At 40.6% G+C, this 27,158-nt stretch overlaps 1 protein-coding gene across 1 annotated transcript in view; it reads right to left on the bottom strand.

Moving 5' to 3' along the window:
• LOC142414557 (titin-like) overlaps positions 1 to 27,158 on the bottom strand; it is a 243,793-nt gene that overhangs the window by 26,954 nt on the left and 189,681 nt on the right. Inside the window, exons 268-286 of the mRNA XM_075511917.1 lie at positions 26,821 to 27,123; positions 25,440 to 25,715; positions 25,026 to 25,325; positions 24,633 to 24,935; positions 24,094 to 24,393; positions 23,681 to 23,968; positions 23,292 to 23,588; positions 22,898 to 23,200; positions 22,499 to 22,804; positions 21,411 to 21,698; positions 21,013 to 21,303; positions 20,632 to 20,919; positions 19,867 to 20,457; positions 19,668 to 19,772; positions 18,980 to 19,177; positions 18,599 to 18,895; positions 17,886 to 18,473; positions 17,490 to 17,792; positions 267 to 17,372 (exon numbers count right to left, since the gene is read on the bottom strand). Coding sequence (XP_075368032.1) covers positions 267 to 17,372; positions 17,490 to 17,792; positions 17,886 to 18,473; positions 18,599 to 18,895; positions 18,980 to 19,177; positions 19,668 to 19,772; positions 19,867 to 20,457; positions 20,632 to 20,919; positions 21,013 to 21,303; positions 21,411 to 21,698; positions 22,499 to 22,804; positions 22,898 to 23,200; positions 23,292 to 23,588; positions 23,681 to 23,968; positions 24,094 to 24,393; positions 24,633 to 24,935; positions 25,026 to 25,325; positions 25,440 to 25,715; positions 26,821 to 27,123 — 22,731 coding nt within the window. The remainder of the gene's footprint in view (positions 1 to 266; positions 17,373 to 17,489; positions 17,793 to 17,885; positions 18,474 to 18,598; positions 18,896 to 18,979; positions 19,178 to 19,667; positions 19,773 to 19,866; positions 20,458 to 20,631; positions 20,920 to 21,012; positions 21,304 to 21,410; positions 21,699 to 22,498; positions 22,805 to 22,897; positions 23,201 to 23,291; positions 23,589 to 23,680; positions 23,969 to 24,093; positions 24,394 to 24,632; positions 24,936 to 25,025; positions 25,326 to 25,439; positions 25,716 to 26,820; positions 27,124 to 27,158) is intronic.

Raw genomic sequence — 27,158 nt, 5'->3', positions numbered from 1 at the left:
TATATTAGCAATTACACAGGAATGCCATCTGGATTGACAAAATGTGTTTTTAAATGAATTTGTATATTAGAAACATTTTAAGTGATATGCAAGCAAAATTTAAAATTCAAGCTATTAGCTCTTTTTCATTTTTAAAAGCACAGACACACCTACCACAAAATTATCTTTTTTACTGTAAACAGATTTAACACTTTTTATATTATTTTGAAGTAAAAATTTTAAAACACACACTGTTTTAAATAAATATTTTTCTCAGTAAAACATACCTGTTATTTTTGTCCCCTCCTTGGTCTCAGAAGGCACTCCAACACCATACTCATTTTCTCCAGAAACCCGGAAGTAGTAAATGGCGCCTTCTTGCAAGCCAGTCACTTTGTAGGACAGGCGATGACAATTGTTTGTCACAGTGACCCATGCTTTTTTGCTAGCTTCTCGTTTTTCAATTACATAGTTCTTTACAGGTGCTCCACCATCATTTTCAGGAACATCCCAAGATAACACAGCAGATTCTTTAGTTATGTCTTTTGCTGCAATATTAGATGGTGGGCCAGGGGTATCAAGAACTTTGACAATTAAAGTCAAGGTAGCAGTGTTCAGGATGTTTTGCAATGTTAACGTGTATTTTCCAGAATCGTTTCTTGTTGCTTTTTCAATAGTAAGAGATGTGCAAGTATCTGAAGTATCAATGCTTGCTCGTGTACGGAGATCAATGTCTGGTTTGTTCCATGTTACATTTGGGACTGGTTTGCCTCTGAAAGGAACAGTCATTGTGAATGATCCACCAGCCTTTACAATTAAAGTCTTCCTCATTTCACTGTCAATATCAAAGGCAGGTTCTTCTTCTCTTTCTTTTGCCACCTGAGGTTCCGAGACATCACTTGGTTCACTGACACCCATTTTGTTAATGGATTTCACTCTAAAGACATACTCAGAGCCTGATACTAATCCAGTTATGGTGTATTCTGTGCCTCTTAAGTTCTGAATAGCAGTTGTCCAGTCGGTTTCATCAGTTTTCTTGTATTCAACTGTGTATCCCGTTACTGGAGCACCTCCATCAAACAGTGGCTTCGTCCACCCAATTGTGATATTTGACCTTGTAGAATCCATAATCTTAGGTTTAGATGGAGGAGATGGCAAGAAGATGGGATCTTCTGCCCGAATCAATGGTGTGGTTTCACTTGGAAGACTGAGGCCAGCAGCATTTTCTGCGTAAACCCGGAATTCATATTCACATCCTTCACGGAGACCAGATGATTTCACTCTTAAATCATAAACTGGCTTTTTGTTTACACGAATCCATCTTAGGCTAGTTTTCTCACGCCTTTCAATTACATAGCCAGAGATCTCATTGCCTCCATCAGACTCAGGTCTTGCCCAGCACAGAGTTATCGAATCTTTGCTCACACTGGTGATCTCTAAAGATGTAGGTGGACTTGGAACTGTAAATGGGTCTAGGGCTTTGACAGCAACACTTTCTAGAGGCTCACCAGTGCCATATTTGTTAACTCCCATCACTCTGAAAATATACTCGTTACCCTTCAGTAGTTTTGTCACTTTACAGGATGTTGTTCTAAGCTCTCCTTCACAAAGTGTCCATGCAATTCTGCTGGTCTCACGTTTTTCTACAATGTAGTAATCAATATCTGCACCACCATTTTCCTGAGGGGGTCCCCATGATAAATGGCACTTTTCAGCAGTAAGGCCATTTATTTCTAATGGGCCTGCAGGTGGGCCAGGTCTATCAAGTACTTTGCAATTAATTGCCAAAGATCTTGTTCCTGCAACATTTTGTAATGTTAGTACATACTGTCCTGAATCACTTCGGATACAGTCCTTAATGGTTATTGCAGTAGTGTGATCTGTTGAGGCTATTTCAACTCTAGCTTTTCCTTCAAGCTCCTTGCCATCCTTTGTCCATGAAATCACTGGTATTGGCCGCCCTGCAATATCAGCATTGACTTTAAACACTTCTCCAGCTTTCACAACTACAACATCCCTGAATTTGGCATCCATCATAATTCTTGGAGCCTCTACATCATCTTTTACAGTCACAGGTCCAGTTGATTCAGATGGCTGACTGAAGAGTCCAGCAGCGTTCTTTGCAATCACACGGAATTCATATCTCTGGTCTTCTGTAAGTCCACCTACATCAAAGTATGTTTCTTGCACATTAGTAAAATTACACTTTAGCCAGCGACCATCTGGTATCTCTCTGCGTTCAACAATATATCCCGTTACTTTAGCTCCACCATCGTATTCTGGTTTAGTCCATTTCAGTGAGACAGATGTTCTTGTAATATTAGTAACTTCTGGTTGACCAGGAGGATCACATGGATCTCTTGCAGCAACTGGTTCACATGATTTACTGCATTTGCCTATTCCAGCAATGTTTTCAGCATACACACGATATTCATACAGCAGTCCTTCATCAAGACCTGTAACTTTCATTTGCGTATCAGGTATAAGGCTCTTGTTGACTTTTGTCCAGAGAATGCTGCTTCTTTCTTTACGCTCCAAGTGATATCCTAGTACTCTGCTACCTCCATCATTAACTGGTACCTGCCAAGTTACAATCATGAAAACTTTAGTTGCATGTGTCACATGAGGAGTTCCAGGTGGTCCCGGAGGCTTAAATGGATACTCTGCCACAACAGAAGGAGAATTAGTGTAAGTGCTTTTCCCGTAGCGGTTTTCTGCACAAATACGGAACTGATATTCAGAGCCAGTGGTGAGTCGAGATACTTTAACTGATGTCCTTGCAACTGCTGCAGATACTACATCCCATGTTGTTGTGGTAGTTTCTCGCTTCTCCACAATGTAATTGCTAATATGGCACCCACCGTCATATGCTGGAGGTTTCCAAGACAGAGTTACACTATCAGCACTAACTTCATCAATATGCACATCAGTTGGTGGTCCTGGTCTGTCAAGGACAACTACAGTTAAAGAAGCTGTTGTTGATCCGGCAGTATTTGAAAGATGTAATTCATAATGTCCCAAATCTTCATTTGAAGCTTCCTTGATGGACAGTGAAGTTGAAGTCTTTGATGTCTGAACATTTACCCTGGTTGTCTCTTTTAAGGGATTCCCATCCTTCTTCCAGCTAACGGTTGGAAGAGGTCGCCCTCTGAATGGCACATCAATCTTAAGATCATCTCCAGCTTTCACAGTGAATGTGTTGAAGAGGAGTTCAGCAGATGGCTGGATTTCAATATCCTTTGCAATGACTGGGACACCAAGTTCCCTTGGATCACTTTTTCCTTTTTCATTAACAGCAATCACTCTGAAGCTGTACTCTTCTCCCATACTTAAGCCTGTTATTGTTGCTTCTAATGTTTTCACCTGTGTACATGCACTCCATTTTATACTTCCTTTAGTTTGCATTTCTACTATATAACCAGTAATTTTACTGCCACCATCGCTCTCTGGCTTTTCCCATTTAATTGAAGCAGAGTTGCGAGTCACATCAACAAGAACGACCTTTGCAGGTGGAGAAGGTGGTTCAGAAACCTTAATTGGGTCAGGTGTTTCTGCTGGTAATCCAACCCCATATTCATTTACAGCTAGAACACGGAAGTAATAACTACATCCTTCTTGTAGTTGAGTAATTTTGAAGGAATTCTTAGTGCAGTTGTTTGTAATTGTGGCATATGCCTTTCTTGTGGATTCTCGCTTTTCAACTACATAGTTGGTAATTTTAGCTCCACCATCAATAAGTGGCGGTTCCCAGGCTAATGTTACAAAGTCTTTCTTCACTTCTCTGATTGTCAGGTTTATAGGTGCACTAGGTGTATCAAGCACTCTGACATTTACAAAAGCTGATTTTTTGCCACTGTTGTTCTCTAAAGTAAGATTGTATCTACCACTATCAAATCTATTCACATTGTCAATGACCAGCATTGTATAGGAACTGGTGACCTCAATCTGAGCTCGCTCACTAATTGTTCCTTCTGCTTTCTCCCATTTAACTTCAGGTTCAGGTCTTCCTTTGATGGTAACAAACAGGCGTAATGTACCACTAGCACGTACAGTGACTACTTTTCTGAGATCTGCATCAAGTTCAATTTCAGGAGGTTCAATCTTGTCCGCTGCTATGACTGTACCAGGTATAGTAGCAGGTTCTCCTACTCCTTCTGAGTTGATGGCACAGATGCGGAAGTTATACTCCTGGTTCTCTTTAAGTTTTGTTACTGTGAACTGTTTTGCTTGTAGGCCTGTGGGTGGGGTGCAGGTAGTCCATTCATCAGCAGCAGCTTCTTTTACTTCTACTACATATCCCTTAACTGGAGCACCGCCATCATAAATGGGCTTACTCCAGGCAAGGGAAACTGATGACCTGGAAGTGTCTGTAACCTTTGGATTGCTTGGTGGACCTGGTGGATATAATACATCACAAGCACGATAGAAAATGGATGGCTCACTGGGTTCCCCTACCCCTGCAGCATTTTCAGCAGAAACTCTAAATTCATAGAAATGCCCATCGGTAAGACCCGTTACTCTGAATCGCAAGTCCGTCAGCCTTTTCTTATTGCATTTGGTCCACCGGATACCATCTTTGTCTCGTTTTTCGAGTATGTAACCTTCAATTTCAGCTCCCCCATTGTCTTCTGGGCGACCCCATGTTACCACCATAGAATCTTTTGTGATTACTGAAACTTCAGGTGTTGAAGGAGGACCAGGGGGTTTGTATGGATTACGAGCCACAATTGGCTCAGATTCCAAGGGTTCTCCAGTTCCATATTTGTTCACTGCCATTACACGGAAAATGTACTCATTGCCAGCAAGGAGTCTGGTTACTTTGTGGTTAAGAGCCTGCACGTCTGTTGCTACTTGTGTCCACGAAAGCCTGCTTGTCTCTCTCTTCTCAATGATATAATGTGAGATACTAGAACCACCGTCATGTAAAGGCGGAGCCCATGCCAAGTAGCATTTTTCTGCAGTGACACCTGTAACCTTCAAAGGTCCTTCTGGAGGTCCTGGCCTGTCAAGCACTTTTACAGTGATTGGTATAGATTTTGTGCCACCAACATTCCTGAGGTTAAGAGTATAGTGACCTCCGTCTACTCTGATACAGTCTTTGACAGTAAGAGTTGTTTTCTGAATGGTAGATTTAATTTCCATTCTTGCAGTTGCTTCTTCAAGGTCTTTACCATCTTTTGACCATGTAATGTCAGGAATAGGTTTGCCATGGATATCAGCTTCAAGAACAAAGGTTTCTCCAGCATGAACAACAATGACATCTTTGTATTTAGGATCCAGTGAAGCCCCTGGTGCTTCTATTTCATCTCTGGCAGTAATGGGCCCTGTACTTTCTGATGGTTCACTCAAGCAACCTGCTGCATTTCTTGCAATTACTCTAAATTCATATCGTTGGTCTTCAACAAGACCACTGACTGTAAATTCTGTTTCCAACACATTTGTAAAGCTGGCTTTCATCCAGCGACCATCTGGTAGTTCTTTCTTTTCTACAATATATCCAGTTATTTTGCTTCCACCATCATATTCTGGTTTTTTCCACTTCAGTGTGATATTATTTCTGGTAACAAGAATGGCCTCTGGGCGGCCAGGTGGGTCACAAGGATCTCGGGCAACATACAATTCTGATACTTTGCTGACTTTGCCAATGCCAACAATGTTTTCAGCAGAAACTCTGAACTCATATTCAAGACCTTCTTCAAGGCCATCTGTTTTATATTTGGTGTCTGCAATGAGTGACTTGTTCTGTTTTGTCCAAAGAATGCTGTTCTTATCTTTACGTTCAAGATGGTAGCCAAGAACTTTGCTTCCTCCATCATTAACTGGTTCATGCCATTGTACGATCATATGGTCCTTGGAAGCTGCTGTTACAAATGGGGTTCCAGGTGGCCCAGGTACCTTGTAGGGGTATTGCACAACAACTGGTTTAGAATCCAAAGGAGAGCTCTTCCCATATCTATTTTCAGCAGAAATCCTGAACTGGTATTCAGAACCTGTTTTAAGCTTTGTTGCTTTGATAGTTGTTCTTGCGACAGTTGCTGAGACAATGTTCCATGTGGTAGTGCTTGTGTCACGCTTTTCTACTATATAGTTGCTTATCTGACAGCCACCAGTATAATCAGGTGGATCCCATGATAAAACAACAAAGTCTGCGCTAACTTCATCAAAGCGGACAGGTCCTCGTGGTGGGCCAGGCTTTTCCAGTACAATTATGCTCAGGTGCTCTGTTGCTGTACCTGCTGTGTTTGTTGCTGTTACTGTATATTTACCAAAGTCTTCCTTGTTGCTTTCTTTAATATGTAAGATAGTTGATGTTGATGTATCCTGAATATGTAATCTGGTTGTCTGTTTCAGTGGCTGCTCATCTTTTGTCCAAGTAATAGTAGGTTTGGGTCTACCTATAAATGGTACTTCTACCTTCAGATCTTCTCCAGCCTGTACACTGTATGTATTAAACATCAGTTTGAAACTTGGCTCAATTGTCAAGTCTTTAGCTATCACAGGAATTCCAAGTGCTCTGGGATCGCTTTTCCCTTTTTCATTGTAGGCAATCACATGAAATTGATATTCCTGTCCTGGACTCAAACCAGACACAACTGCATTGCATGTTTTGGTCTCGCTAACAACGCTCCATTTTTCTGTTCCTTTAGGCAGCATTTCAACAATGTATCCCAAAATTCTGCTACCTCCGTCATGTTCAGGTTTTTCCCATGTAAGTGATGCACTTCTCTGAGTCACATCGGTGAGTGTTACTTTCCCAGGAGGCAGAGGTGGCTCTGAGGCTTTGACAGCATCTGTGGTTTCAGCTGGAACACCAATTCCAAATTCATTTTCAGCCATAACTCTGAAGTAATAAATTGCTCCTTCTGTAAGATTTTCAACTTTAAAACTTGTCTTGCCACACTTAGCACTTACGTTTGCAAATGCCTTCCTGGTTGACTCACGCTTGTCTATTACATAGTTCTTTACCTTTGCACCACCATCGATAATGGGTGGTTCCCAAGATAATACAGCAGAATCCTTCTTTATATCCTTTACCACTAAGTTTTGTGGTGGTCCTGGTGTGTCCAAGACTTTTACTGTAACAAATGCAGATTTAGAGCCACTGCTGTTCTCCAACTTAAGAATGTACTTTCCAGCATCATTTCTATCACAGTTGTCAATTGAAAGTTGTGTGTAGTTTATGCCTTTATCAATCTGAACTTTTTCTGTGAATTCACCTTCTTCTCGAGACCACATGATGTCAGGTGTTGGTCGTCCCCTGAATGGTATGTGAATCCTAGCAGACCCACCAGCTCTAACCACTATCCCTTTCCTTAGCTCTGAATCAATATCAAGTTCTGGAGCTTCAAGTTTGTCTTCTGGTTTAACAGTACCAGGAACTGATGCAGCCTCTCCTACACCAACCTTGTTGAGGGCACACACTCGTAGTTTATATTCTTGATGTTCAGTAAGCTTTTTGATTTCAAATCGAGTGGCACGTACACCTGTCTGTGGAGTGACAAGTGACCATTCATCTTCATCTGCTTTACAGATTTCTACAAGGTATCCCTGGATTTCACAACCACCATCATAAATAGGTTTACTCCAACCAAGTGTAACTGAACTTTTGGTGGTATCCACAACATGGGCGTTTGTAGGTGGGCCAGGCTTGAACATGGGGTCACAAGCTTTAAAGTAAGGAGAAACTTGGCTTGGTTCACCCATTCCAGCAGCATTTTCAGCAGAAACTCTGAATTCATATTCATGATCCTCTGTTAATCCCGTAACTCTCAATCGCAAATCTGTAATTCGGCGTTTATTGCATTTGATCCATCTGATGCCCGCTCGGTCTCTCTTTTCTACAATGTAACCTATGATTTCACTACCTCCATCACTATCTGGCCGGCTCCAGCAGACAGTCATAGAATCCTTTGTGATGTTGGTAATTTCCAAGGCCTTTGGTGGTCCAGGAACCACAAATGGATTTTTCATCATTACTGGCACAGATTCTAATGGCTCACCAACCCCGTATTTGTTAACTGCCATAATACGGAAAACATATTCATTTCCTTCCAAGAGTTTTGTTACTTTCAGCATTGTAGGTAAAACCTCTGAAGCAACAACAGTCCATGCTAGGCGACTAGTTTCTCTCTTCTCTACAATATAATGAGAAATATCACTGCCACCATCATGAAGAGGAGGAGCCCATGCCAGTGCACATTTTTCAGCTGTAACTCCTGTCACTTGGACTGGGCCCTGTGGAGGTCCTGGCCTGTCCAGGACTTTTACGTTTACTGGTACTGTCTTTGTTCCTGCAACATTAGAGGCTTCTAAAATGTACTGTCCACCATCAACTCTAATAGCATCTTTTACAATTATTAATGCACTGAAATCTGTGTTCCTTATTTCATATCTAGCAGTTTCCTCAAGCTCTTTATCTCCTTTGTACCACTTAATGGTTGGTAGTGGCTTTCCATGAACGTCAGCCTCAAGTCTGAATGTTTCACCAGCATTTACAACAATTGTGTCTTTGTACTTTGGATCCATTGAAATTCGTGGAAGTTCAACTTCATCCCTTGCTGTTATTGGTCCTGTACTGTCAGAAGGTTTGCTTATTGCACCTGCAGCATTCTTTGCAATTACTCTGAATTCGTATCTTTGGTCTTCAGTAAGCCCTGTTACAGTGAACTGAGTTTCAATGATATTTGTGAAGCTAGCTTTCATCCAGCGACCATCTGGTAAGTCACGTTTCTCCACAATATAACCAGTAATCTTACTTCCACCATCATATTCTGGTTTGGTCCACTGTAGAGTAATAGAGCTTCTTTTTATTATTATAGCTTCTGGGCAACCTGGAGGATCACATGGGTCACGAGCTACATAGCACTCAGAAACTTTACTTGTTTTGCCTACACCAACAATATTTTCTGCAGAAACTCGAAACTCATATTCAATTCCTTCTTCGAGGTTAGTTGTCTTAAAACTTGTGTCCTGAATAATAGTCTTGTTCACTTTAGCCCATAAAATGCTGTTTTTCTCCTTTCTCTCGAGATGGTAGCCCAACACTCTACTGCCACCATCATTTATTGGTTCATGCCACTGTACAACCATGGAGTCTTTCGTAATCGTTGTAACAAATGGTGTGCCAGGAGGTCCTGGTTCCTTGTAGGGGTACTGTGCTACAACTGGCGCAGATTCCAATGCAAAGCTCTGCCCGTACCTGTTCTCGGCAAATATTCTGAACTGGTATTCTGAACCAGTTTTCAGTTTAGTCACCTTCAGTGTAGTTCTTGCAACAGTAGCTGAAACTGTTTCCCATACAGTGGTTGTTGTATCTCTCTTGTGGACAACATAGTTGGTGATTTGGCAGCCGCCTGTGTACGCTGGGGGATTCCATGATAGGGTAATACTTTCTGCACTTATTTCATCAAACTTCACAGGTCCTACCGGAGGGTCAGGTTTGTCTAGAGTTATAATTTCAACAGAGGCAGATTTTTGCCCAACAACATTAGCCACAGTGATTTCATAAGTGCCACTGTCTTCTTTGCTAGTTTCTTTAATATTCAATATAGTGAGATCAGTCAAATCACTAACATTGACTCTTGTCGTCTGCCTTAGTGGCTGGCCATCTTTTAGCCAGGTAACAGTTGGTTTTGGTCGACCTGCAATTGGTACTTCTACTTTCAGATCTTGTCCCACTTGGATACTATAACTGTGAAAAGCAGGTCTTACATCAGGTTCAATCACCAGGTCTTTGGCAACTATTGGAACTGCAAGTGCTCTAGGATCACTCTTACCCTTTTCATTTACAGCCATTACTCTAAAAAGATATTCTTCTCCTTGAGTTAGGTTGGTAATAACCGCTTCAAGTGTTTTTACACGAGCACACTCTGACCACTTCTCACTACCCTTTGCTTGCATTTCAACAATGTACTGTATGATTTTGCTGCCACCATCATGCTCAGGTTTTGCCCAACTTAGCGAGACACTGTTTCTCGTGACATCATCCACTGTTATTTTCCCAGGAGGCTGTGGAACTTCAGCAACTTTAATTGGGTCACTGGTTTCTGCAGGGAGGCCAATTCCATATTCATTCTCAGCAGAGATTCTAAAGAAGTAATAGCAGCCCTCCTGAAGTTGATCTACTTTCCATGAAGTCTTGTGGCAGTTTGTTACAACAGCTGCATATGCCTTTCTTGTTGCTTCACGCTTTTCAATAATGTAATTCTTTATTTTGGCTCCACCATCCAAGAGAGGAGGCTCCCATGAAAGTGAAACAGAGTCTTTAGTGATCTCTCTGATTTTTAAATTAACAGGTGCACTTGGGGTATCCAGTACTCTTACACTGACAAAGGCAGACTTCGTTCCACTGCTGTTTTCTAAAGTCAGAGTATACTTTCCAGTATCAAATCTGTTAACGTTATCTAGAACAAGGGAAGTAAAGCTGCTAGTGGTATCAATAATAGCTGCCTCTCTGATCTCACCATCCATTTTACCCCATTTTACTTCAGGTGTTGGACGACCTCTGATGGGAACAAACAGTCTTAAGGAACCTCCTGCCCTCACATTTACAATCTTCCTTAATTCCATGTCAAGGTCAAGGTCTGGTGCCTCCATCTTTTCTTCCACAATAACAGAACCAGGAACATCTGCATGCTCTCCAACTCCTGCTTTATTAACTGCACATATGCGGAATTTGTATTCGTGTTTTTCCACTAATTTTTCTACTTCCATGTGAGTATTCTTAATTCCAGTTGGAGGGGTACAAATTGCCCATTCACCGTCACTTACATCACATTTTTCCACAATGTATCCCTGAATTTCAGAGCCACCATCATAGATAGGTTTACCCCATGAAAGGAAAACTGAAGATCTTGTAACATCTACAACTTTAGGATTATTGGGTGGACCTGGCTTGTAAATAGGATCACACGCTTTGTAGTAAGTGGAAGGTGGGCTTGGTTCGCTAAGACCAGCAGCATTTTCAGCTGAAACTTTGTACTCGTAATCATGATTTTCTATAAGCCCAGTCACTCTGTATCGCAGTTCACTTATCAGGCGTTTGTTACATCTTGTCCAGCGAATGCCTTCCTTATCTCGTTTTTCAAGGACGTAGCCTAGGATTTCACTACCGCCATCTGAGGCTGGCCTTTCCCATACAACTATCATAGAATCCTTGGTAATGGCTGTGACTTCTGGTGCCTTCGGTGGAAGTGGCACTACAAATGGGTTCTTTGCGATTACTGGTTCAGACTCAATAGGTTCACCAACGCCATATTTATTTACCGCCATGATGCGGAAAACATATTCATTTCCTTCTAAAAGTTTTGTAACTTTGCAATTTAGGGTTTGCACATTTGAATCAACGACTGTCCACACCAAGCGACTGGTTTCCCTCTTTTCTACAACGTAGTGTGAAATATCGCTACCACCATCTTGTAGCGGAGGTTTCCATGACAGCATGCATTTTTCAGCAGTAACACCGGTAATCTCAACAGGTCCTTCTGGTGGTCCAGGTCTATCAAGAACTTTGACATTAACAGGAACTTTCTTTTCACCCGCAACATTCTTTGCCAGTAGTACATACTGACCACTGTCAACTCTAACGGCTTCCTTCACACTAAGGCTTGTTGCAAAATCAGTACTTTTTATTTCCATACGGGCAGTGTTTGTCAGCTCACGATCACCTTTTAACCACTGAATGGAAGGTATTGGTTTGCCATGAACATCAGCGTCAATCTTGAATGACTCACCAGCATGCACTACAATAGTGTCTTTGTATTTTGGATCCATACTGATATGAGGTGGTTCTACTTCATCTCTTGCTGTAATTGCCCCTGAGCTCTCAGATGGTTCACTGAAAACACCTGCAGCATTTCGCGCTATAACACGGAACTCATATCTCTGGTTTTCAACTAGACCAGTTACTTCAAATTGGGTATCAATGACATTTGTAAAGCTTGCTTTCATCCAACGACCATCAGGTAACTCCTTCTTTTCAACAACATAGCCTGTGATCTTACTTCCACCATCATATACAGGTTTCTTCCACTGAAGTGTTACTGAGCTTCTTGTGACAATTATAGGTTCTGGACGACCTGGAGGGTCACATGGGTCATGTGCAGTATAGCATTCAGATGCTCTACTTGCCTTTCCAATGCCCACTATGTTTTCTGCGTAAACTCTGAACTCATATTCAAGGCCTTCCTCAAGGCCAGTTGTCTTAAATTTGGTATCTGGAATAGGGGTTTTATTCAGTTTAGCCCACAAAATGCTGTTTCTTTCTTTGCGCTCCAAGTGATATCCAATGATCTTGCTACCACCATCATTGACTGGTTCATTCCATTGTACCACCATGCTGTCTTTTGAGATATTTGTTACAAAAGGTGTTCCAGGTGGACCAGGAACTTTAAATGGGTATTGAGCTATAATTGGCTCTGAAGTGAGATAGGTACTCTTCCCGTATCTGTTCTCAGCTGCGATTCTGAACTGATATTCACAGCCAGTCTTTAATCGACATGCTTTTATAGTTGTTCTTGCAACAGTAGCTGACACAATCTGCCAAGTAGTTGTGGAAGTGTCTCTTTTTTCTACAATGTAATTATTGATAGAGCTACCACCATCATACTTGGGTGGTTCCCAGGAAATAGTAATACTATCTGCTGTTACTTCATCTACTTTTACTGGTCCGGTTGGAGGTCCTGGTTTGTCAAGGACAACAATATTTAGGGTCTCTGTTGCTTCACCTGCAGAGTTTGTAAGTTTAACTAAATATGTCCCCACATCTTCTCTGCATGCTTCTTTTATTGTTAATACTGTGTTATTTTCTGAACTTTCTGCATTTACTCTTGTAGTCTGCCTCAGTGCCACATTATCTTTATGCCAAAACACTGCTGGTTTGGGTCGACCAACAAAAGGAACATCAACCTTTAAGTCCTCTCCCGCTAGAACACTGAAAGTAGTAAACAGTAGTTTGAAAGCTGGTGGAATCACAAGATCTTTTGCAACAACTGGTATACCCAGCTGGCGAGGATCACTGATACCTTTCTCATTCTGAGCTGAAACACGGAAGGTGTATTCTTCACCTTGGATCAATCCTGTGACAGTGGCTTCAGTAACTTTTACTGTAGCACAAGTTGACCACTTTTCACTGCCTTTGCTTTGCATTTCTACAATGTAGCCCAGAATTCTGCTACCACCATCATGTTCAGGTTTTTCCCAAGATAAGGATACGCTATTTCTTGTCACATCCAACAAAGTTATTTTCCCTGGTGGAAGTGGTCTTTCTGATACTTTTACGGATTCTGAAGTTTCAACTGGAAGGCCTATTCCATACTCATTTTCAGCTAGGACTCTGAAGTAGTAGTTGCAGCCTTCTTGTAGTGAATCAACTTTCCAGCTTGTCTTGTGGCAATTGGCATTAACAGTTGAATAAGCTTTTCTCGTTGATTCACGCTTTTCAACAATGTAATTTTTTATTTTAGAGCCACCATCTATGAGAGGAGGCTCCCATGTGAGTGTAACTGATGATTTTGTAACTTCTTTTATTTTTAAATCTTGAGGTGCCCCTGGGGTATCAAGAACTCTGACATTCACAAATGCTGACTTACTACCTGAGCTGTTTTCGATTGTCAGTATGTATTTGCCACTATCAAATCTGTTTACATTTTCAACAATAAGTAGAGTATAAGAGCTTGTTGATTCAATGCTTGCTCTATCCAAAGATTCCCCATGTTCTCTTGTCCATTTTACTTCAGGCGCTGGTCTTCCTTTAATTGGGACAAAGAGCCTTAAAGTACAGCAGGCTCTAATAGTGACAACTTTACGTAGTTCTGCATCAAGTTCAATCTCTGGAGGTAGCATTCTTTCTTCAGCTTTTGGAGTTCCAGGAACAAGAGCAGGTTCTCCAAGACCTTCAGAGTTCATAGCATATATCCGTATTTTATACTCTTGATTTTCTTTCAGGTCAGTGATGGTAAAAGAAGTGGCCTTCAGACCTACTGGTGGAGTTACAATCTTCCACTCGTCTTCTTCAGGTAGTGCAATCTCAACCATGTAACCTGTGATCTCTGAACCACCATCATATATTGGTTTGTTCCATGCTATTGTAATTGAGGACTTGCTGCTATCCAAAACACGAGGATTACCTGGGGGACCAGGCTTAAATACAGTATCACAAGCTTTATAGAATGGACTGGTTGGGCTTGGCTCACTGACTCCAGCAGCATTTTCAGCCATGACTCTGTATTCATATTCATGGCCTTCTGTCAGGCCAGACACTTTATAACGTAAGTCAGTAACAACCCGTTTGTTACATTTCACCCACCGTAGACCAGCCCTGTCTCGACGTTCCACAATATAGTTAGTTATTGGGCTCCCGCCATCAGAATCAGGATGGCCCCAACAGACAATCATAGAATCTTTTGTAATTGCTGTAACTTCAGGTGTTTTAGGTGGATCAGGTGGCACATATGGATTTACTGCAAGAACGGGCTCTGATTCCAGAGGCTCACCAATTCCGTATTTGTTAACAGCCATAACACGGAACACGTACTCATTGCCCTTCAACAGCTTAGTAACCTTCAGTTTAGTTAATGGAACTTCTGTGGCTACAGCTGTCCATGCCAATCTACTGGTTTCACGTTTTTCAACGACGTAATGGTCAATCTTTGCTCCTCCGTCATCCAGTGGAGGTAGCCATGACAGCACACATTTTTCTGCAGTGACTTCAGAGACAGCCAAAGGCCCTTCTGGGGGACCAGGTCTATCAAGAACTTTAACATTGAAGATATGCTTGGCAAAGCCACCAGGATTTGTTGCAGTAAGTGTATAGGCACCGCCATCTCTTCTTGAAGAATCTTTATTGATAAGAACAGTAGAGAAATCTGCTATTTTTATTTCTAATTTTGCCGTGTCTTCAAGTTCTTTTTCTCCTTTTGTCCATGTCATAGTTGGTGGAGGGCGACCTGAAACATCAGCCTCAAGTCTGAAAACTTCACCTGCTTTCAGCACTAATGTGTCTTTGTATTTAGCATCCACCCTTATCTTTGGTGCTTCAATGTCATCTCTACAAGTTATTGCATCTGATGGCTCAGAGGGCTGACTAACAGCCCCACCAGCATTCCTAGCAATCACACGGAATTCATAGGCAGCATCTTCTGTCAAACCACTTACAGTGAATTCGGTCTCTAGTATATTGCTGAAATTAGCCTTCAGCCAACGGCCATTAGGAAGGTCTCTTTTTTCAACAGTGTATCCAGTTATCTTAAAACCTCCATTATATTCTGGTTTAGTCCACTTCAGTGTAACTGCATGTCTTGTAATGTTCAGAGGCACCGGCTTACCAGGTGGATCTATTGGGTCTAGGGCAAACACAGGCTCAGACGGCTTGCTTGGCTTACTCTTCCCAGCCAGATTTTCTGCTATAACACGGAATTCATATGCAATGCCATCGGTAAGTCCAGTTGATTTAAAGATATTCCCTGATACCAGCATTTTACTTACAGTCTGCCAAAGAATGCTATTTCGTTCTTTTCTTTCAACGTGGTATCCCAGAATTGGGCTTCCACCATCAGTAAGTGGCTCATTCCAGCTAATGGTCATGGTTTCTTTAGTGACTGCAATCACCTGAGGAGTGCCAGGAGGCCCAGGTACCTTAAATGGGTAGTTGGCGACTACAGACTCTGAAATAATGGCTGGACCAATTCCATATCTGTTTTGAGCTTTAACACGGAACTGATACTCAACTCCAGTAGTAAGACGAGTGGCTTTAAATGTAGTACGTATCACTGTGGTTGCCAATTCAGTCCATGTGGTACTGTCAGTTTGACGCATTTCTACAACATAGTTACTTATTGGTACACCACCATCATTCAAAGGAGGCTCCCATGAGAATGTTAGAAAGTCAGATGAAATTTCATCAAATTTGATTGGTCCAGTAGGAGGTCCAGGTATGTCATGAACCTGAACTGTGATTACTTCACTAACTTCTCCAACAATATTTTTGGCTGACAATGGATATTGACCACTATCACTTCGTTTACACTCATTGATGGTTAATATGGTTGCAGTTGCAGTATTTTCATAATTTACCCTTTGTGTTTGCTTAAGTATCTGGTCTTCTTTCTTCCAAGTCACAGTAGGCCTTGGACGACCAAGCACGGGGATTTCAATCTTGATATTGTCACCTGCTTTGGCAACGACTGTTTTCTGGTAGATACCACGGAGGTCAAACTCCGGTAGCATCGTTTGCTCCTTGATAATAACTGGCCTGCTTTCTCTTGGGGCACTTCTTCCAGCACTGTTAACTGCCATAACCTGGAAAGTATACTCTTCATTTTCAGTGAGATTCTTTACTACACAGTCCAGCGTTTTTACAGTGGTGATGTGTGCCCACTGGTTGGTTCCTTTTCTCTGTGCTTCAATTACATACCCAGTGATCTTGCTGCCACCGTCATGTTCTGGTTTTGGCCAAGCCAGGCTAACTGAGTTCCGTGTTACATCCATAATATTAAGGCTCTCAGGGGGGGATGGTGCCTCAGAAGCTCTTACTGGTTCTGCAGTTTCAGCCGGTTCACCAATACCGTACTCATTTTCAGCCAGCACTCTGAAATAGTATTCACACCCCTCAGCCAAATTAGGAATCCTGAAGGAACACTTCTGGCAGTTGGTTGTGACTGTTGAATATGCTTTCCGAGTTGATTCACGTTTCTCGACAATATAGTTTGTTATACGTGAACCACCATCTATCAGAGGCATATCCCATTGGAGGGTGATGCTGTCTTTGGTTATTTCTCTAGGCTTAAGGTTTATTGGCGGACCTGGTGTATCCAAGACTTTTACATTTACAAAGCCAGTCTTCTTACCAGCAGCATTTTCAAGAGTCATTACGTATTTTCCTGCATCGTATCTGGTGCACTCTGTGACAATCAAGAGTGTAAAAGAGTCTGTATTTTCAATACTGGCACGTCCTTTGAGTGAAACATCATCTTTTGTCCATGTAACTTCTGGAGTTGGACGTCCTTTAATTGGCACAAAAATCCGAATAGTTAATCCAGCTCTAACAACAAGCGTTCTTCTTAGCTCAGCGTCTAATTCAAAGTCAGGAATCTCTTCCCGGTCTTTGATTTCCACGCTTGGAATTATTGCTGGTTCACCGACGCCTGCAGCATTCATGGCAGAGATTCTGAAATTGTATTTGGCTCCTGTCTGCAGATGAGCAACAACAAACTGAGTGATTCTTAAAGCAGTTCCTGTCGTGTCTTTTACCCATTCTTCTTCTCCTTCCTTTTGATGCTCTACTATATAGCCAATGATGTCAAGACCACCATCATAGTGAGGCTTGCCCCAGGCTAAAGATGCACTTGTCTTTGTAGTATCAGTCACTCTTGGATTTGCAGGTGGACCTGGTGGGTCTGAAAAGTGAGGAAAAGATAAAACATTACATTACAGAGAAAGTCACTCTTACGCTGTCTGAACATGCTCCTCGCCCATCCCACCCAGTCTCAAAAAAGAAAAGGCATGACACTAACATGCAACATCCTTGCAGATGACTGAGTTTGAAGCATCACTTGGTGGTCCAACTCCTGCTCTATTTTCTGCACTGACACGGAATTCATATTCATTTCCTTCCAGGAGACCAGTTACTTTGCATCTAAGATCTGAAACTGGTTTCTTTGTTGCTCTGACCCATCTTAAACCCTTCTTTTCTCTTCGCTCCACATAGTAACCTGTGATTTCACTTCCACCATCATCTACTGGTCTTTTCCAGGTAACTGTAACAGTATTTTTAGTCACATTTGTTACTTCTGGTTTTCCAGGAGGGCCTGGGGGACCTGATAAGGAAGAGAAAAGTACAGTTAAAACAAAAATGAAGTCTTCAGAGATTAATAAAAGCACACTGGAACTTCTTAGCTTGTTCTACGTACCAAATCTATCCACCATTTTAACTGGTTCTGATTGTACTGGTTCACCCTTGCCGTATTGATTTACTGCTGAGACACGGAAAACGTATTCATTTCCTTGAATGAGCTTGCTAACAACATGCCTACAGCTTTCAATATTTTCAGCGACCAATGTCCAGAGCAGTCGGCTAGTTTCTCTCTTTTCTAGAACATATGATTTGACTGGTGATCCACCATCTTCTGCAGGAGGTGACCATGTAAGAGTAGCTTTTTCTGCTGAAACATTGCTGATCTCAATAGGCCCTGGAGGTCCTGGAACATCTAAAACTTTCACATGTACGCTCTCCTGCTTAGTGCCAAAAGGATTGGTTGCAGTGATTGTGTATTCTCCAGAATCTTTTCTGGCTGCATATTTGACAGTTAGAGTAGAAGAAGTTGGTGTGGTTTCAATGTGCACAAGCTCTGAAGGTCTAAAATCTTTTCCAGCTTTTGACCAGGCTGAAGTTGGAGGTGGTTTGCCACGGATACTAATAGCAGATACTGTAATGGTGTCTCCTGCTTTTACCGTTAAACCTTCCTTCAAAGTAGGATCGATAACAATGCTTGGTGCCTCTGTCAAAACAAACAAACAAACAAACCCCCCTGATTGTTATAACAAGAACACAGGGGGAAAAAAAAAGAGGATTTGGTATTAATTATTCAAATAAAATTCTACATTTTTAATGCCATCTACATACCATACTCATCCTTGCATATTATGGTTTCTGTGGATTCAGATGGAGGACTGATAGCTCCAGCAGTGTTCTTTGCTCTAATTCTGAACTCATATTTGGAGCCTTCAATGAGGTCAGTTACAGTAAATGCACAGTCTGGAACATTCACGTGATTAGCTTTTGTCCAAGTCTTTGAGGGTAAATCACGCTTTTCAACAATATAGCCAGTTAACTTATGTCCACCATCATATTTTGGTTCTGTCCAAATGAGTGTTACTGAGTTCCTAGTTACATTGATAACTTCAGGTTTCCCAGGGGGATCTAGAAGAAAAAATAATAAATAGTGGTCAAACAAAAGTTATTTCAAATTTCAGAATTTTCCTTTTTATTCTCCTGATGACTCACCAATAGGATCAAGGGCCACAACTGGTTCAGATGGCAGACTTGGTTTACCTACTCCAGCCATATTGATTGCCATTACTCTGAATTCATATTCCAGACCTTCAGTTAACCCTGTCACTCTGAAATCTTTCATTCTTATTGGTGTTTTATTTGCTCTCTTCCACAGAAGACTATTTCTTTCTTTGACTTCAATGTGATAACCTAGAAGATAAATGGTGAGATGAAAATATGAGTAGTTTTCTAGAAATCTTCATTTCTCATAGCATTGTGAAACATCATACTGCCTGTATGGCATGTCACATAGGCATTGTGCAAGAGGAACACTGAAAACTAGATTAAGAAATGGATGTGGACATACGTTACAGATGTATGTAATTGCAATGAGATGTTTGTAAACGTAAATTGCTAATTTTATAGGCCCAAGTAATGTAACACATAGGTGACATTGTTTTTATTTCTTTAGATATTTTGGCTCTGTGCAAAAATATTGTTTCTCAGTTAGTCTTTTCCCAACTTTTAAGTTAAATTTTTTAAAAAGTTCATCATAGAGAAAGAGTAGGAAGTAAAACTGTGAAATCAATAATCAACCACTCAATGTAAAGCATAAACACCTGATAGTTTTATCTTACCCTTTGAAAGAGAGAAAGAACTATTAAGAACTGAAATATTAGGGAGGCTTTTGGGGATATACCTGTGATTGGTGAACCTCCAGTTCTTTTGGGATCAGTCCAAGTTAAAGCTACAGATTCACGCCGAACATCAACAATGTTGGGAGGTGGAGGAGCATCTGGCACATCTAAACAATATTAAAAAATGCAGTAACATTAAAAATAAATATCACCTCTAAAACATTTTTTTTTTCAAATTTGCCAATTATAATGGATACTTACCAAATGGATGTTTTGCAATGACAGGATCAGATTTAAGACCTTCACCTACTCCGTATTTATTTTCAGCCCTGATCCTGAATGTATATTCATTTCCTTCATGAAGTCTTGTAACTCTAAACGTTGTTTTCTGGACTGCAGAGGCACAAGTCACCCACTTATTATTTACATTATCTCTCTTCTCTAGGACATAGTTAGTGATTTCTGAACCACCATCATCTTTTGGAGGGCCCCACTTTAGGGTTATGGCATCGGCTGTGACTTCTTCAAATTTCACTGGACCTGTTGGTATGCCGGGTTTGCCAACAACTTTCACAGAAATAGTGCCTTCCTTGCTGCCAACAACATTCTTCAGAGTTATTGTGTATTTTCCAGCATCAGCTTTCTGGCAGTCATACACTACAAGTGTGGTGTTAACTGCTGTAGATTCAAATGTAACTCTTCCACTCTCAGTAAGTACCTGGTCTTCATCTTTCTTCCAAGTTACAGTTGGGACAGGCTTGCCTTTAATTGGGATTTTAAGACGGAAATTGCTACCCTCTTTAGCTATATAGCACAAATCAGGTAGGTCTCTTAAATCAAGATCAGGTGCCACTGTAAAAATAAAAGAAACTGATTATTCAACTATGCATAAACTCTGTGATAAAATTAAGATGCTGTTTTAAAGGCATCTGATTTGTATGTATGCATAGTAATGATAGTAAAAATAAAATAAATGTAATTTGGGTAAGTGAAGCATTGAATTAATGATCTTAAGTTGCTTCTTACCAACATCATCTCTTGCCACAATTGTGAGCTCTCTTGGAGTTCCATATCCAGCATCATTTTGGGCTCTCACTCTGAAAGTGTATTCTTGTCCTTCTTTTAGGTCTCTCATTGAAAAATGGAGGTTCTTTGCCCGCATGACTTCTTGCCATTTATCTTCATCAATCAGGACCTCGACAACATATGCAAAAATACGGCTTCCACCATCGCTGATAGGCTTTTTCCATACTAAATTACATGATGATTTTGTTACAGCTGAAGCTTTTAGATCCACAACTGGCCCAGGTGTTTCTAGAAGGAAGAAAAGCATAGTAAGTGTCCATTCAAGCAAAAATGAAAATGATTTGAATGCCAAAATAGGTGAAATGGATTAATTTTTCTTACCAGAAGCTTTAACAGCATCACGAGTTTCACAGGGGTCACCAATACCATATTCATTTTCAGCAAAAACCCTGAAGAAGTAAGATTTGCCTTCTTCTAAGTTGGTTATCCTGCAGCTTGTCTTTGGACATTCTGTTGTTACTGTGGACCATGACTTTCTTTCTGCATCACGTTTTTCAATGACGTAATTTGTGATTGGACTGCCACCATCTATTAGAGGAGGCTCCCATGTAATGAAGGCAGAATCCTTCGATGCTTCCTTTACAATCAGGTTAATTGGAGGGCCTGGAGTATCTACAGAAACACAACCACCCCACATTTGATTTAGTAAACAAAATACAAAAAAATATCAGTTAAAAAGTTAACAAATATATTATAATGGGGAAAACCCTGACACTTACCAAGTACTTTTACAACAATGGTGTACGCCTTTTTGCCACAGCTGTTCTCCAGACTAAGGACGTACTTTCCAGCATCATATTTGTTTACATTTTCACAACGCAGGAAGGTATCAAAATCAGTTGACTTGATGTCTAATCCTTGTCTATCTCTTAGGTTGGCACCCACTTTAGACCATGTAATCTTTGGAGGTGGACGTCCTCTTACTGGCACATAAAGTCTCATTGTGACTCCAGCGCGCAACACAAGGACTTTCCTTAGTTCTGCATCAAGTTCTCCTTCAGGAGGAACTGTGTGTTTAACAAAAACCATGCAATTAAAACATCATCTTTAAGACTGTCACTAAAGCTACTGTGACAAAAAGTCCCTCTTTACTGGCATTTCACTAGATTAACCAACTTGTTCCCATGGCCATGATGATGTTAGTGAGTTAGTGTCCTGACTCCTATTTCAAGATCATTTGCAAACTTGGTATTTTTTTTTCACTGATTTCACTTCCTTTTTTTCTGCGTTTTCCACCACTTACATTACTTATCATATGAAGAAGTCTCCTAGTTCCTCTAGAACTCAAAGGAGTTTCAAAGCCTCCTGGACTGTACTGCTTATCTTGAACCAAGACAGTTATGTAAAGCAATGCTTTTGTACATACAGCAAAATGCATACAAAAGCCAGCATGGCTCTTGAGGAATAAGTGTCATACAATTAAATACTGTGCCACACAGATGCTTAGGATAGTAATCTTGGCTTCAAATTATTTAGAAGACATGAAGAAGACTGAAAGTTTTAAGAACAGAAGAGAGATCTGAAAAGTCTAATTTTAGGATTAGAGAAAGAAAAAATTCTTGAAGACCCAAAATAGGAGGCAGAAGAGTATCTAGCATACAAATGAAAAAAGGAGACACCAGTCAGATTCTGCTCAGTTTCTAACTGCCCTATCCTCTCCAAATTAGCCACTTTTAGCCTACATTTTTTGAGAAATGACACATTCCAAATTAATCTGCTTCTGTGATCTGTGACAAACCCTGTCTTTGGAACCCATCACATGAATTAAAGCAGAAGTCAACAAGGTAGTTGTTTTCAGTGAACGTACTTAAAATGTCTTTGGCAGTGTGTTTATCAGGCACGTCACTTGGATCACTGTATCCAATCTTATTGACAGCATAAATGCGGAACTGGTACTCTGTATCTTCTATCAGCCCTGTTACCACAAATCGCGTAGCCTGTAAGTTCTTGGGTAAATTGCATCTGACCCAGTTGTCTGTGTCAGCTCTTTTTGCTTCCACTAGATAACCAATAATAGGGCTTCCTCCATCATATGCTGGTTTGCTCCATGACAGGCTTATTGAATTACGAGTAGTATCAACCACTTTTGGGAAAGCAGGTGGGCCAGGAGGATCTGAGAATTAAAATAACATAAAGTTATCTTACCAAATGCTGTACAAAAGTATCTGGAAATAACCATGGAAAATATCTGAGATTTTTAACTTACATTGAGGATCACGAGCATACACTGCTTTAGATGGTGCACTAGGCTTGCCAGGTCCGGCCTTATTCAACGCTATCACCCGGAACTCATATTCTGTTCCTTCTTGGAGTCCAGTAGCCTTAACAGTTCTTTCAATGACAGGCTTTCTGTTTACCTTTGTCCAGTTAAGAGCCTTAGTTTCACGCTTCTCAAGTATATAACCAGTTATTGGGGATCCACCATCACTAGCTGGTGGCTTCCAGCTAACAGTCATGAAGTCTTTTGTTACATTGCTAATTATCGGTGGATCACAAGGTCCAGGTACATCTGTGAAGATTTATTTGAAAGTTATGTTCGCATTCATAAGTGTACACAAAAAACCCCAGTGACTAATGAAGCTATCCCACAAAGCACTTACCATATGGATTCTTAGCAACTGCTGGTTCAGTCAAGATAGGGTCTCCAACACCATATTTGTTTTCAGCACATATGCGGAACTGATACTCATGTCCTTCTATTAGTTTCTCCACTGTGCAGCTTGTAATGGGTACATTGGCACTAACTTGGGCCCAGTTTGGTCTGCTTGTTTCACGCTTGTCCACAATGTAGTTAGTAATTTCTGAACCTCCATCTTCCAGAGGAGGTTCCCAAGAAAGCATTGCACGATCTGCATACATATGTTTGATTTTAACGGAGGCCGGTGGACCAGGCTTATCTAGAAGAATTAACATCACATTGTTATAGCTCTATCTCTTGCTATATCACTTAACCATAAATGTATTTATTAACAGACAGTCTTTAGCTTACCAAGTACTTTAAGCTTAATGGTTGCTGACTTTGATCCACTTGCATTTTCAGCTGTAATAGTATAGTCTCCTGTTTGCTTCCTGTTAACACTGAACAACTCAACTGTAGCAAGATTTCTCTTACTGGTGATCTTAACACCTTCAGATGGCTTTAAAACTTCTCCTTCTTTCTTCCAGGTGATTGTTGGTATCGGTTTGCCATATACATTTGCCTCCAGACACACATTAGTTCCAGCTTTTACTGTAAGCTGTGATTGCATAGACAGATCCAACTCTATTCTGGGGGGAACTGAAAGGAAAGAGCCCAAGAGTTAATCAATCTAGTAAGAGATAAACACCTCATTCTTCACATGAGTGTTAGTTCAATATGCACAGATTCTTATCAGTGTTCTCAAATGCTTTTACATTTCTTACCATTTTCTGGATGAACAGTCACCGGATCAGAAGGTTCTGAAGGTCGGCTAATGTTAACTGCTGTCTTGGCAATTGCTCTAAATTGATATTGAGCATTTTCTTCCAAATCAGTAGCAGTGTACTCTTCTAGGGGTATTTGATGTGGAGTTGTATTGCACCGAACCCACTTATCACCAGGTAATTTGCAAGCTTCAACAAAGTAGCCAATAAGTTTGCTACCACCATCATGCTTGGGTCTTGTCCATATCAGCGATACAGTACTCTTAGTGACATCAATAACTTCAGGTTTTCCAGGGGGATCTAAGACAAATAAGATTACGTTATAGTCTGTTTTGCCAAAAAAGCTAGCATATTAAAAAATGGCTTTAATAGTGCTGGATCCTATTTACAGCATACCCACACAGTGCACTCACAATGCAGTCATGATAAACATGAAAATATAAACATAAGGGCAAACTGAAGATCATAGAGTTGCAGATATATTGAAAATGACCATAAAAACAGTAGTCTGTTGCAAATTGTTGGTATATTTGGCTTACCAACTGGTGCTCTTGCTGTGACAAACTCAGTTGGTTTACTAGGTTTACTTGCTCCAGCTCTGTTCAATGCATAAATTCTGAAAGTATACTCAAGACCTTCGATGAGCCCCACACAAGGGTATTCTGTGGAGCGCACAGCTGTGTCATTGGCTTTCACCCACAGTAAACTGTTCCTTTCTTTGCGCTCAATGAGATAACCAGTGATTGGACTGCCTCCATCACTATCTGGTTTATCCCAGGCAACAAAAATGCAGTCCTTATTGACCTTGGTAATACGTGCATTCTTTGGTTCACTAGGAACATCTAGAAAGAAATACAAACATGGATATCAATCACATGCTTTCTTACTAGGAGGATTAAAAAGAGAAATGCTGCTATCAAAAACTGACATACCAAATGGGAACTTTGCAATCATCTTGCCAGAACTAAGCGGCTCAGAAATCCCGAAACGATTTTCAGCACGAACACGGAACATATACTCTTCTCCAGGAATCAGTTTTCCAATTCTGCAGCTTGTCTTTGTGACAGAAGCTAAAGCTGTTACCCAGTCTCCTCGGCTTACATCACATTTCTCAACTATGTAGTTTGTAATGTTACTGCCACCATCTTCAAGAGGTATATGCCATGTAAGAGTGCAAGCATCAGCATCTATTTCAGAAATATCAAATGGAGGCTGTGGTGGACCTGGTTTATCTGCACAAAAAAGTATATTAAGAAAAAGGGGATGAAAGAAAATAGCAGCCACTGGAATATACTAAAGCTAGTTTTGTATAAAGCTGGGTTTAAAAATAATCAAATGGAACATACCCATGACTATCACTCTGATTTTCTGACTATCAGTACCAGAGCTATTTTCTGCAGTAAGAGTGTAAAAATCAGAATCTTTTCTAGTCACATCCTTAATGATAAGAACAGAAGACTTTTCTGCTTTATGCACAGCAAGGCGACTGGATGTAAGTACATCTTGATCTCCTTTCAACCATTTACAGACTGGCTGAGGCTTCCCATATACATGAGCTTCAATTCTCAGTTTCTTTCCAGCTTTAATGTGAACATGATCAGGCATCAGGATCTTAGGTGGGACTGGAAAAAAAAATCACACACAGACATATAAATTCAACTTCTGTGACATATTAACTTACTTTTTCTTATGTTTTCATGTGAAAGTTCTCTGCTTGTCTCTCAAGTGGAATTATCAGTAGGAATGACTTGAGAATTTTTAATTTACGTTCCACTAATGGGCAACTAGAGATTTTGCAGTGGGCGATATCTATTCCAGTCTTACTTTTCCATTCTTGTACAGTTTATAAGAGAATATTTTTAAGTTTGGATTGCCTTCTCACATGTTTATTTAGAGACTTGTGCACTATTAATGCATGACACATAATTCCTCATTATATCTGGAACTCGTTGTTGCTCACTTATTGCTGACTTTCTACAAGACAAACATGAAGGAGGAGAAAAGAAAGACTGAAGTTCTCGCTGAACTAAGCCCATTTCCACAGTCAATCTTTTTATAACCTTGAATTATTTTTCAAGTAGAGGCCCTTCTACTTCTTCTTTTGCACAAAATCTTTCAAATTTCTTCCAAAAGAAACCTGGCAGTATGTTTGGTGTACTTTTCTTCCTGCCATTGGCTAGTTTTCATTCTCTTTTGCTCCTGTACCTCTCTCTTCCTCTTTCCATGTCACAAAAGAAGAAGGTTCTTCTCATCTGCCCCTTACCCCCGTGTCTTCCTGTGCCTCACGGACCTTACCACCTTAATTAGGCCAACTTGTCCTCCCTGCCTTTTGCTTCACATTCTCAACCAACTCTACAATGTAAACAACTTGTTTTCTCTTATCTTAAAACAGCTCCCACTTTTGGCCCCATTTATCTCTCAAACTACCACTCTGACTCTTTTTCCCTTTCCTTTTAAGTTCATTGAAGGTATTTATTATTTCTCCTTAGTTCCTATCTTCTGGTTCCAACTGAAACCATACCTGCAAAATTCTTTAATAATTCTGAATTAGTGGTCAACTCATCCTTTCTGACCTGTCAAAATATTCAATACAGTTAACCATAATCCTCCAGATGACTTCATAAAGCCTACGTCTTTCTGGGACTCACTCAAAGAACTACAATTCTTGCTCATTTCATTATTAAAGCAGAATATTGCAACATAGGTAGTATTTAAATTGTTACTTACTGAGTTGTTCTTTAATTTCAAATACTCCTTCAGCTTCTCTTGGCAAACTTACTCCTACAGCATTTCTAGCTGCCACTCTAAACTTGTACTTCTTTCCCTCTTTCAGACCAGCTACAACAATGGAGAGATCTTTAACAACTGAATATTCTGTCCAGCGATCTGCTGGTTGGTCATCTTCTTTGTAGCTAACGATGTACCCATCAACTTTAGAGCCTCCATCACGCAGTGGTGGCAGCCAGCCTAAAGTAGCACTATTCTTCGTAATTTCAGTAACTTCAAGCTTTCTTGGTGGATCAGGTTCACCTTTCAGGGTAAAAAAAAAAAGAAACATGTTAAAC

This window comes from Mycteria americana, chromosome 9 (genome assembly GCF_035582795.1).
Source record: "Mycteria americana isolate JAX WOST 10 ecotype Jacksonville Zoo and Gardens chromosome 9, USCA_MyAme_1.0, whole genome shotgun sequence".
Classification (NCBI taxonomy): domain Eukaryota; kingdom Metazoa; phylum Chordata; class Aves; order Ciconiiformes; family Ciconiidae; genus Mycteria; species Mycteria americana.
This window is presented reverse-complemented; position numbering and strand designations above follow the sequence as displayed.